Below are 12,352 nucleotides of genomic sequence, written 5' to 3'. Positions count from 1 at the left end.
GCAAGTCTTCTCCTTTCATTCTGACCATGGGCTCCAGCTGCTTTCAGTCTCGGCTTCCAAGGGATTTTTTTTTCTTCATAAAGCCTCTGCCATATAGTCTTGATGTGTGGCCCCATCTCCTCAGACATCCATGCTCCATAACCCTGCTTCCAGGGTTTCTTTCAACCTTTATGGCTCCACATCTTCCAATGATTCCCTTCCTCCACCCTCCCAGACCTGGACACCCTCCCACCCAGAGCCCTCATTCCTCCAAAGTCTCCACACCCTTGGCTTAATCTCCCTGGTTTAGCCTTTGGGTCTCCTCCAGCAGGTAGCTGCCTGGCTCCCACGAACCCACCATGCATCTGGGAGCCACCGGCTCCTTTATATCTCCTTGTTCTGCCCACAGCCCGTGATCTATCTGAGGCCTCTGTCCCCTATTCCATTCCTTAAAGAGACAAAGAAGATTCTCCCCCAATCCTGAATAGACAGACACAAGCAGACAGAACTTCAGAGAAAAGAGGTTTATTGGGTGTCGTTGGTGCAGATGGCTCTTTGTGGGTGTCTAGCCAAGCAATGCCCTTAGAGCCTTGGTCTTCCTTCTGTGAGCACCTTGGTCACTCACACCTGCTTCTCTCTCCTGACGCCACCTCACCCTGTGCCTGGGACCTCGCTGTCACCTGGTGTCTACTTCTCTCCTCTTTCTTGTCTCCATAAATAAATAACTTAACCTTGCCCTTCATAAATAGTCTCCCTTTCGCTGTCCTCAGGCACCTCCCCACATCTGTTTCTCCTCATTCAGGTCTCTGCCCCACCTAGACCCACAGAGACCCTGCTCTATGCAGGAACTTCTAGGCAGGCTTGAATCCTCAGCTGAACATCTAGGGGTGGCCCCGGGGGAGATGTGGTTCCCCTGGAGTGCCTCAGACTCCTTCTGTGAGAGCTCTGGGTGGTTTTGGTGGGGAAGGCTTGAGACTGTGGGGATGGGCAGAGGAGAGGTGGTGTGACCCTTAAAATGGTCAGAATGGAGGCTTGGAATCCAATTCCTGGGTTTTTCTAGATTCTACAGAGCAAAAGCTCCAAAGAATACGCTGCTGGGGCTGAAGTGTAGATGGGAGACGCCATCTGTGTGGGTGGACAGCTGGTCTCCCTTACTGAGCAGGAACACAGCCCCCTGGTACATTGAGCGTACCCACGGTCCTTGCAGCCCCGGATACACGGACTTCTGTGCACTGAGGAGAGGCACATGGAAGGGATACTGGGAGGAAAACAGCTGGACCTCGTGGGCCAGGTAGATGGGGGCAGGAGTGGCCTTGGGAGAGCAGCTTTCCCCAGAGAAGACCACCTGGGAGTAGACGAAGTAGAGGCCACTGGTGGGGACCAGGAGGGAGTTGTTGTTCAAAGAGAAGCCATGTCGGAGGAAGGCACGGTCTGTGTTTGCTCTCCAGAGCAGGGAGTTCTGTTTGTTGGGGTATCCTAGAAAAGGTCATAAGGTGTTGAGGGGTCAAGGTCAGAGGTTTCCATCCCTGAGGAATCAGGCACTGGACAACTGGGGTGGTTGGAGTGGGATGCCTGTCTTTAGGGGTAAGAGAAGTTGGTGTGGGGAGATGGGGTGATCACTTGGGCCCCTGGGCAAGTAGGAGGAGAGCCAGGGACTGGACCTCTGGAGGAAGAAGTTTACCAACAAGGTGAGCAGCGGGTTTCAGGAAGCCACGGGTCGAATGCTTCTGAGGGGGCTGATGAGCTATCCTGGCAGCTGAGAAGCGAACACCAGAGAGTCCCTAGGGGAGAACAGAATTGAGAGGGTTCTAAGGCTCCAGGTTGGCTAGGCCACCCCAGCACCCCCATTCTCCTGCTGCCTCACCTGGGGCCCTAGAGGCAGGGCCAGCAGCAGCCCCAGAAGGAAGACAGGGGGGGCGCCAAGCGCCCTCAAGAGGTAGAGCCGTCCAAGTGGTGTCATGGAGAGAACCTGCAGAGAGATTGTGTGTGTGTAGGGGAGGCGGGGCACACAGCGGAAGACAGATCTTACCCCCAGCTGAGACAGACACCCTGAGAGACAGGGCACAAGCAGGGAAACCCTGAAGTGAGCAGGGGTAGGGAGAGAAAGGAAGAGACTGGAAGAGGAAAGACACACGGAAGAATCAGATAGTGGGTGACAGGGGCAGAGAGAGCAACTGACAGACGACACCACAGGAACAGACCAAAAGTCAAAGCCGCGGGGACCAGTCTCAATAAGGCTGGGGGTCCAGGCAGGTTGCACAGGAAGGGCAGGGGTCCAAGTCAAGAGGCAGGATCTGAGGGATGCCTGTTACCAGGGTAAGCCCAAAGAGATGAGGGAGGAGAGGCTCACCTGCTGTGCGGGGTCCTGGGCGCTGGCTGCTTGGGTCCCTTTATAGAGGAAGCGGCAGTGTGGCAGGCAGCGGGCGGGTTCTAGGTCGGGGCTGGGGCCTGGGGAAGCCCCCAGGGCTTAGAAGATGCTACTGTTTCAGTCGAAGGCAGGAAAGGCTGAGGCCGCAGGCTGGGTGCTCAGACAACTGAGTTCTGGGAAAGGGAGTCGGGTCAGGGGAACTGTGGGCTGCAGGGACTATCAGGGAGCAGGGTCAGGCCTAGGAGTTCCAGGGAAGGGACAGGCGATTCGTGGAGAATGAGAGGGGCACAGCTGGGCTGTGGCTGGAAGCCTGGTTCCCTGAAGAGCAGTGGTTTGTAACACGTCTGCACCCTTGACTGCTCACAGTCTTCTCTGAACATTTCCTTCTCCATCCTCCCTGGTCACATCTGGAGGGCTCTGTAGCCACGTGTGGCTAGTGACACCTTTGTTTTTTCAGGTGTGAACCCAGGGTCGCATGCACGCTAGACAAGCCTTCTGTCACTGACCCCCACCCTTTTCCTCCCTTGCCTGTGGGGGTTCAAGTCACGTACGTCCCAGTGTATGTAGTTTTTGGTCCCTACCAGTCAAGCAGTTCCATTACAGAACCCCCCCCCTCCCGTCTGGGGCATCCTGGTGTGTGACAATCTTAACGGCACCCCCTTAGTCTCTAGAGCAGTGGTTCTCAACCTGTGGACCGCGACCCATTCAGCAAACCTCTAGCTTAAAAAAGATTTACATTATGAGTCATAACAGTAGCAAAATTACAGTTATGAGGTAGCAACAAAAATAATCTTATGGTTGGAGGGGTCACCACAACATGAGGAACTGTATTAGAGGGTCACCGCATTAGGAGGGTTGAGAAGCACTGCTCTAGAGTGTCCAGGTCTGGAAGATGATTTTGGGGAAGGTTCAAATAGAACCCACCACATTCATATAAATCTGCAGACCAGATTTATATAGCCCCAAATACACACCCCAGGCTTCCAAAGATCTGTACAGGGGGAGCTTCAGAATCCTACACAGAAGGACAGCAGCCCAGGTAAATTAAAGGTTGTTTAATTTACAAGTTAATAACAGTTAAAGGCCTTGTCTAGAAGCAGCATCTGAAGCCATTACTGTCTGAAGGGCCTGGGATGTAGCTCAGGTAGCTTGCTCGCCAGGCGTGTGTGTCCATCCCACACTCCCAGAAGCAACATCGATTGTTTTTTTCTTCTTAAAACACTTATTTATTTGAAGGTCTGGAGAAATGGCTTAGCTGTTTAGAGCACTGGCTGTTTTCCCAGAGGACCAGTGTTCAGTTCCCAGCACCTGTATGTTCGTTTACCATGTCTGTAACTCCAGTTCTGGGGCATCTGACGCCCTCTTCTGGCCTTTGCAGGCACTACACTCAGGTGGTGCCAGACAGGAGCAGGCAAAAATCCCATACACAGCATAACATTTAAAAACACATTTCTTTGTTTTGTGTGTGTGCATGTGAGTGCTTGCAAGTGCCACAGACCACATGTGAAGGTCAGAGCACAACTCTTGGGAGTTAGTTTTCACCTTCTACCATGCGGGTTCTGGGGACTGAACATATGTCATCAGGCAAAGGCAGCAAACACCTCTACCCACTGAGCCGTCTTGCTGGCCCACCTTTCTGTCCTTGTTAAGAAGATTTCTTCTCCTTCTCCTTCTCCTCCTTCTTCCTCTCCATTATTATTATTATTTCTTATTTTTTTTTCAAATTTATTCTTTTTTTTTTTTTTTTTTTTTTGGTTTTTCAAGGCAGGGTATCTCTGTAGCTTTGGAGCCTGGCCTCAAACTCACAGAGATCCACCTGCCTCTGTCTCCCAAGTGCTGGGATTACAGGCGTGCGCCACCACCGCCCGGCCTCAAATTTATTCTTTAAAGAGTTATTTTATTATTATGATATATGTATATATGTACACACACATATTAGACAAGGTCTCACTACATAGCCCTGGCTGTCCTGGAACTTAATGTGTACATCAGGCTGGCCTTGAACTCACAGAAATTGCCTGCTACTGCCTCCCGAGTGCTGGGATTAAAGGTGTGTTCCACTATGTCTAGTCTATCCAGCTTTCTTTCTTTTTTTCTTTTTTTTTTTTTTGGTTTTTCGAGACAGGGTTTCTCTGTGTAGCTTTGCGCCTTTCCTGGAACTCGCTTTGGAGACCAGGCTGGCCTCGAACTCACAGAGATCCGCCTGCCTCTGCCTCCCAAGTGCTGGGATTAAAGGCGTGCGCCACCACTGCCCGGCCTATCCAGCTTTCTTATACAATCCAGAACCCCCGTCCAGAGGATGGTCTGGGCCCTCCTACATCAGTTAACAGTCCCCCACAGGCATTCCCACAGCCAGTTCCCACTGGCCAGTCCCTCAGCCAAGACCCTTTTCAGGTGACTCCAGACTGTGCTAAGTGGACAGGTAAAGCCAACTAGGACACTGGTGATGGTCATTAGGTTTGTTCCTGGTTTTCATGAGGTGAAAACGTTGATTAGAAAACTCTTGTGTGGGGGCGGGAGGGGGGAGAACAAAGGAATCCGTGGCTGATATGTAGAACTGAATTGTATTGTAAAATAAAATAAAATAAAATTTAAAAAAAAAAAGAAAGAAAACTCTTGTGCATAAGCCAGTTTTCACTCAGCTTATAAGTTGCTGCTTTCAAAAAGCAAAGTTTTGGAAGATGATGTGTTTGGTCATGTTTTATAAGATTGGGACAGAGGACAGCAGCTGGCCACCTCCAATGTCGCCACTGCTGCCCTGTCCAGTCAGGGTTGTAGAGGGCTGCGGCTGGCAACGGTGGCGGTCAGGATGGTCACTGGGTACACTGCTGTTCTCAGGCCCAAATGATTGAGTGGGAAGATAAGCTGGTCCTGTCTCTCAGCTTCCTCATGGGCTCTCTGATTGGCAGCCTTTCCTCCTCAGAATTGGGCAGGACCCTGCAGAATGAGGCTTGTGACCTAGGACTAGAAGTTTTCTTAATGACCAGTTCTTACACAGAAGAGTGGGGGAAGGGCAGCGTTTCTAGGTCGTGGAGAAAGGAGGATTCTAGTCTCTACGACCCATGTTGGTAAAGAGGAATTCCAGCTTTGATGGCTTGCTTTGGGGGAGGATGCGGGCAGGACAGAAGGCTGGACAGGCAGAGAGACCTGGTGCTGCTTCTCAGATCTTATACTTATTCTGAAGTTCCCAGAATGCTCAGGCTCCATCCTTTGGGGGCACGAGCTGTGAGCTCCCATGGTTCTCATACAATCTCCTCGGTATCCTCTGCACTCCACACATTTGCTGTGCACCTGGCACAAGGAACTGGGGGGACCGTTCCAACAGATGGTTCCCTGACTTCAGGGGTCTCAAGTTCAGTGGAATGTGGTCATGCTTCACGACCTTGGCAGGGCAGCCCATAGGGAATCCATGGAACCTGGGGCATTCATCACGGAGGCAAGGAAGGTGGGGAAGGGCACCTCGTGGCCTGAGATGTACAAAAGAATACTTGTGGGGAAGCAGAGAACACACCCTGAAGGGTTTGAAAACAAGGAAAGATGTTTAAATCTCATTCTGATATGATAGAGACACCAGCAAATTTAAATAAGAGATTGACCCACTTACATTGTTATGTTATAAAATGGAGTCTGGAAGCCAGGGAAGAATGGAGGTTCCTGAGGTCACCATGGAGACCAGCGGAGGGCATTTTACAATGACCAGGCTGGGAGATGACAGGAGTCTGCATGTATGTAGAGGCAGCCCTCAGGAGAACGTGCTTCAAGGCAAAGTCTACAGTGCTGGTGGCTGCCCGGATATAGTGGAGGAAGGAAACACATAAACACCTCTTCAGGCTTGGGGATGTGGTAGTTGGTAGAGGGCCTGCCTAGCATGCAGAAAGCCTTGGGTTCCGTCTGTCCCTAGCACCACATAAACCGGGTGCTGGGATGCCGCCTGTACTCCTCACAAGGGAAGTAAAGGCAGAAAGATCAGGGGTAGTTCAAGTTCAGACTTAGCTACATGGGTTACATGAGACACTTTGTAAAACAACGAAACAAAACAAAAAAGCAACAACAAAAAACCAGCCCCGGTAACTTGTCTACATTGCGTTTTCTTGTCCTTTTGAGCATTGTGTTTTCTTGTTCTTTGGGCAGTCCTGGCAGTGGCACCCACCGCCTTGACATGCCAGGCAAGCACTCCTCTACTGAGCCACTTTCTCTAGGACCGAATTTTAGTCTTGTCATTGTTTGTGTGTCTCTGGTTCCTTTTCTGTGTTCCTCTTTCCCTGGGAATCTCTATGCTTCCTGTTGTTTCTGCCTCGTAAATGGTAGTAGCTGATGGACTGAGACCCTGGCCAAAGCCGTATTAAAATGGAAAATTGCATTACAGCTAAGGGGAGAGGGGGAGAGAGAGAGACACCGAGAGAGAGACACAGAGAGAGGGATTAGATTTGGGTCGGAGAAGAAGGAAATGGAGGGACAATGGAAAGGGGGTGTCGGGGAGCGTGAGGAGATGTGAGAGACAGAGGAAGGAAGGGCAAGACAGGGCTAAGCAGTGTCACGGGAGTTGGCAGCAAGCTAAAGGATGTGCCTTGCCGTGGGCCAATTTTGGTTTCAATCTCAGTTTTAGAGGCTGTGTGTGAAATTCGGTTTCTTTCTTGGGGAGGCCAACAGCTGTTTGGGACTTTCCCCGGGTGGGAGATGACTGAGAGCCTTGTGCAGTCTACAGCCCTCTCAGAGGAGAGGCCGCGGAAATCTCGGGGCCTCCAGACCAGGCTGAAGTGACAGAGTGACAGTAGCCTCAGACTTCGTGTTTCTGTTTTCAGCCTCAAACTTTATCCAAGTTTAACCTTAATCCAAATCACAACTCAAACAACCTTAAATCTAAGCACATTCTTATCAAAGAACTCCCAAGATAAAGTCCACCCTGTGAAACAGCTCACCCTGTCACAAGTGTTATCCAATTACTAATCCCAAACTTCAGCATGACACTAGGTGGACCGTCTACCTGAGCGAGAAATGGTGGTTGGACTTGGTCCTACTTTACCACCAACCTTTAATAAGTATTGAATGAGTGCCAACTAGGAACTTTATTCAAGGCAGGAATCGTACTGTGGCAAAAAGACAAGGAACCCGTACTGTTGGGGATCGTGTTCCAGTGAGGCCGGATACGGGAGAAACAACACATCAAAGAGTTGGGAGTGTGGCTCAGGAGTAAAGCACTTGCCTATCACGTGTGGGGCCCTGCATCCCGACCCGAGCTTTGCCAAAAAATATAAATGAATCAGTAAAATAGTCCTACGAGGAAAACAAGCCGTGCGGCACAGTGGAAGCGAGTCCTTTGGACACAGTAGTCAGTGATGTCACACTCAGGATGGGGAGCACGGAAAACAGGTGACAGACTGGGTCAAAGTGTAGGGGCAAAGTTTTCTGAACAGAGGGAGCTGCTATGGTAGAGGTGAGGAGGAGGGAGCAAGCTGTGGAGTTGATGGACAACAAGAAGGTCAGAGACAGAGGGGTGGGGAGGAGGTCGGAGAGGAAGGTGGCAGCAGATCATGCAGGGCCACGTGAGGAGAGGCAAAGTGTCTCCACTTCATTCTACCTGGATCTTTTGGAGGGTGTTGGAGGGTGTGGGATGGGGCAAGAGGAGGAGCGTTGGTGGTAATTAGGAGGCAGGTGGACCTTTGTGAGTCGAAGCCATCCTGGTCTACATGGTGAGACTGTATAAACAAAACGTTGCCCATGGCTCTCTGGTCTATGCTGCCTTGCAGGAGGTAAGAGGGGGAACATAAGGAGGGTAGTAGCCGTCACACTGAGGAGACAGTGGTGGCAGTCGTGGAGGTGAAAGAGATGGACACACTCGGGACATATTTCAGGGAGAAAATCGACAAGCCTCGGTGATGGGCTGGATGGACGGGAGCGGAGGAGGAAGCTGAGCCAGAGGTAGGGTCCTGAGGTGGGTGGGCAGGAAAAATCAAAAGTGTTGCTTTGGATGTGTGAGGTCTAAATCCATCCTCAAGAGTTATTAAGTCTGATGTCATTCAGTTTCAGGGACAAGGTGGAGTTAGGGGGAGACTAGGAGCTACCAGCATGAAGGTGGCCTTGAAAGTCACAAACCAAGGGCCTGTCAAGGTCATGTACCTCACCACAATAAATGCTGCACACGTTCTGTCATGGATTCCAAAAGAAAACCTGTCCACACCTCCTTCTCCTCGGTTCTCACTGTGATTTAAGGTCACCGGATTCAATTATCTACCCGATGAGGACCCTTCTGTAGATCTGGTTCACAGTATTCTATTCCTGTGGAAAGTCTACCCACATCCCCTGTTTCATTGTTGAAGGCATTTTCTTTAGGTACTAGAGGCTTGGTTCTCTCCTAACAATCCCTCTGCCCTCTTGGAGAAGTCTGCTTTTTTTTTTTTTTTTTTGGCACTAACACTAGGGAGAAGGTGCAGAGGAGAGAGGTCATGTTGCCCACATGCTTTTCTTTCTCAGAGGCTCCTGACTGCATTGACCACACTCGTCCTGTCTTCACAGCTGTGTCTCCATCAACATCTGTACCATGCTCCTAACAACCCCATCAACATCTGCACTGTGCTCCTAACAACCTGTCCATCTACTTCAGTTTCTCTTCATCTTCATCCCTGGCATCATCTTCAAGACCACACAGAGCCCACATACCCTAGGCTCTGGTCTCAGTTCTCCAACTTTCTTGACTTTGCCAGCGTCAGCCTCTGTCCTTAGCCACCCCTGGAAGAGGCCACACCTTCAACCTCAGCTTTGCTTGGAAGCAAGGTTGCCTTTCAAAGCTGGACTCTGGGTGCTGGAGACATGGCTCAGGGTCAAGAGAGTGTGTTGCTCCTACAGAGGCCAGAGGAGCTCAGTTCCCGGTACCCAGGTCAGGGGGCTCACAGCTGCCTTTAAAGGGCTCTGACCTCTCTTTTGGCTTCTGTGGGCACTCACATACATGTGCAAACACTCTTTCTCACATGTAAATTAATAATAAAATAATTCTAGGAGTTTGATATCTGAATCCTCCCTAGTTAGAACCACCCATCTCTCCCACTCTCTTCTCTCCACTGAATTAATTCTTCTCTTGACTCTCTAGCTTCCCTGTCTTAATTTTTTTTTACATTTGTTTATTTTGTGCATGTGAGGTGAACACATGCTCCAGCACATGTGTGGAGGTCAGAGGACAACTTTTGGGAGTCAGTTCAGTTTTCTACCTTGTGGTGCCAAGGATCAATACAGGTCATTAGGGCCTGGTGTGGTGGTGTGCTCCTTTAGTCCCAGCTCTTGGGAGGTAGAGGCAGGTGGGTCTCGGAGTTTGAGAGGAGCCTGGCTACAGAGCGAGTTCAGACCAGATGAGGCTGCAGAGTAAGACTTATCTCAACAAATGCCTCTCTCTCTCCTCTCTCCCTCTCTCTGTCTCTCTGTCTCTCTCTCTCTTTCCCTCTCTCTCTTTCTCTCTCTCTCTTTCCCTCCCTCCCTCCCTCCCTCTTTCTTTCTTTCCTTTTTTTTTCTTTCAAGACAGGGTTTCTCTGTATAATAGCCTTGGCTGTCCTGGGCCTCAAACTCAGAGATCTGCCTGCCTCTGCCTCCCAAGTACTGGTATTAAAGTGTGCTCCACCACAGCCTGTTTGATTTAATTTGGGCATGCACATTTACCTGCTGAGCCATCTTGCCAACCCTCTTCTCTCTTGTTAAATGTTTTTTGGAGGTGGGGACTTGAGACAGGGTCATGTGGCCTTGGTTGACCTTGAACTCCATATGTCACGGAGGTTAACTTTGAATTGCCAATCCTCCTGCCTCCACCTCTCAAAGACTAGGATTGCAGGCATAAGCCACCGTATCAGGCTTCTTGTTGGATTAAAAAAAAAACCGTGTGCTTCCACATGTGTGTCTGGAGGTCGGTGGGCAGCCTCAGGGGTCGGTGTTACCTCCCTCCTTGTTTGAGACACATTCATGTTTTTGTGGATGCACACACCAGGCTAACTGGCCCACAAGTGTCTGGGGATTCTTCTTCTCTCCTCACCTTCTATCTCACTGTAGGAGTGCTGGCATTGCAGACCTACACAATCCCAGCCCGAGTCCTCATGCTTATGTGGCCAGTGCTTACCCACTGCACCATCTCCATCCCAGCCATCCCCCAGCCAACCCACTCCATCCATCCATCCACCCATCCATCCATCCATCTACCTTTCCATCCACCCATCCATCCATTCACCCACCCACCCACCCACCCATCCATCCATCCACCCATCACCATTCCATCCATCCATCCATCCATCCATCCATCCATCCATCCATCCATCTATCTTTCCATCTATCCATCCATTCATCCATCCACCCATCCCATCTACCTTTCCATCCATCCATCCATCCATCCATCCATCCATCCATCCATCCACCCATCCACTCACCCATTCCATTCATCCAAACATCCATCCATCTTTCCATCTATCCATCCATCCATCCATCCATCCATCCTTCCTTCCTTCCTTCCATCCATCCATCCATCTATCCACCCATCTATCCATCCATTCATCGATCCATCCATCCAAACATCCATCCCATCCATCCCATCCATCCATCCATCCCATCCATCCTTCCATCCATTCATTCATCCATCCATTCCATTCATCCATTCCATCCATCCATCCACCCACCCACTCATCCATCCTTCCTTCCTTCCATCCATCCATCCCAGCCACCCCCCAGCTCTTCTTGTTGGTTTTGTTTACCACAAAGGACCTTATTACCCACCTGATATTTTTACCAAAAAGACCTTGAGATCTCAGTCTGAGGAAATGAAAAGGAATTTTCTGGGTTTTCCTCCTGAGCTGTCAAACACAGAGAGAGGCATCCCAAGGGGCTGCTGATGGGCTGGGCTGACTGCTTAGCAGACCCCTCTCATCCTTGACCCAGTGACTTCCCTGTCAGTTGGCCATGCTGTTATCTACCTCATTGAGCTTAAGTCAAGTCCACAACCTTTCATGGTCTGTCTCCCTCCCCCCTTCCTTTTTCCCCCTCCATGTTATTAGTGTTTCCTCTTGGAAGCAATTTTTCTTTTCCAAGGTTGAGCCTTCCTTTATGTGCCTTCCTCCCATCCCCTTCCTTATGTTCCCAGAGTTGCTCTCATCTTACATATCTTCCCTTTAACAAATATATTCAGTGTTAGTTCCCTCCCTGGAATCTTTCTCCCCCTCCCCTTCCCTCTCTATGTGATTTTCAGAATACTAGACCCCTGACTAACAGGAACCAGTAAGATTTTCCCCCGTCATCAAAATTTGTGGGTAGAGATGATTCCTGTCTTGTCTTCACCATCCTTTGTACCCACCACCCCTCGCCTCACCTCCCACTCATTCCTCAACGTGAAAAGCAACTCTCCCTTCTAATAAAATGAAATGCTCTCTCTCAAAATTCGTAATTGCCTAGTTTGTGAACCTACAAGATCCTTTCAGTTCTCACCTAACAGATCTCTTGGAGGCCTGAGCCGTGGCTGCCCCATCGAAACTTGCTCCTGCTTCTCCGGCTGTTCCCCGCCCGCAGACCCTCCTTTGTTGGCTCTTCTCCCCTAATCATCCTCAGGGCTTCTCCGGGTCACTCCCCTCTCCACTCAGAGGGTTACCTCTACTGGAAGGAATGGTGCCCGAGCGTTCAAGCTCCACACCCCATTGCTGGAAGTGCCCTGCTAGCCAGCCTGCCCCGAGCACTTCAGTACTTTAGGCAGACGCGCCTCCACGGTCACTGTAGACTTGACCTGTGTGTCTTTGTCTCACTGGGCAGAGTTCTGTGACAGTGGCCTCCGGCTAACTCATCATGTAGTGGTGCCTTGTCTGAGTTCACGGAACTCTGTGAAACCGAACTCCTGTCTGTTTCCTCAGCCATGCGCCTTCTTGCTTTCGGTCACCACCACCCATCCGACCCTTCAGGAGGCTGAAACTGGAGTCAATCTAAGACCTTCCCTACTCCCCCCAACAACCATTTGTCATATCCTCACGTACTTTTGAAGTTTACAGAATATTC

General features: G+C 50.4%; 1 protein-coding gene across 1 annotated transcript; it reads right to left on the bottom strand.

Annotated features, from left to right (window-relative positions):
* Positions 1-864: 864 nt before the first annotated feature.
* Positions 865-1,939, bottom strand: Lta (lymphotoxin alpha). Its single transcript, XM_052743831.1, has 3 exons — positions 1,844-1,939; positions 1,661-1,760; positions 865-1,455 (listed from the first exon to the last, which is right to left on the bottom strand). The coding sequence occupies exons 1-3, from the start codon at positions 1,937-1,939 to the stop codon at positions 1,043-1,045; spliced, it is 609 nt and encodes a 202-aa protein (XP_052599791.1). The 3' UTR covers positions 865-1,042.
* Between the last annotated feature and the right edge of the window lie 10,413 nt (positions 1,940-12,352).

This window comes from Peromyscus californicus, unplaced genomic scaffold (assembly GCF_007827085.1).
Source record: "Peromyscus californicus insignis strain IS unplaced genomic scaffold, ASM782708v3 Scaffold_19__1_contigs__length_69161282, whole genome shotgun sequence".
Lineage (NCBI taxonomy): Eukaryota > Metazoa > Chordata > Mammalia > Rodentia > Cricetidae > Peromyscus > Peromyscus californicus.
This window is presented reverse-complemented; position numbering and strand designations above follow the sequence as displayed.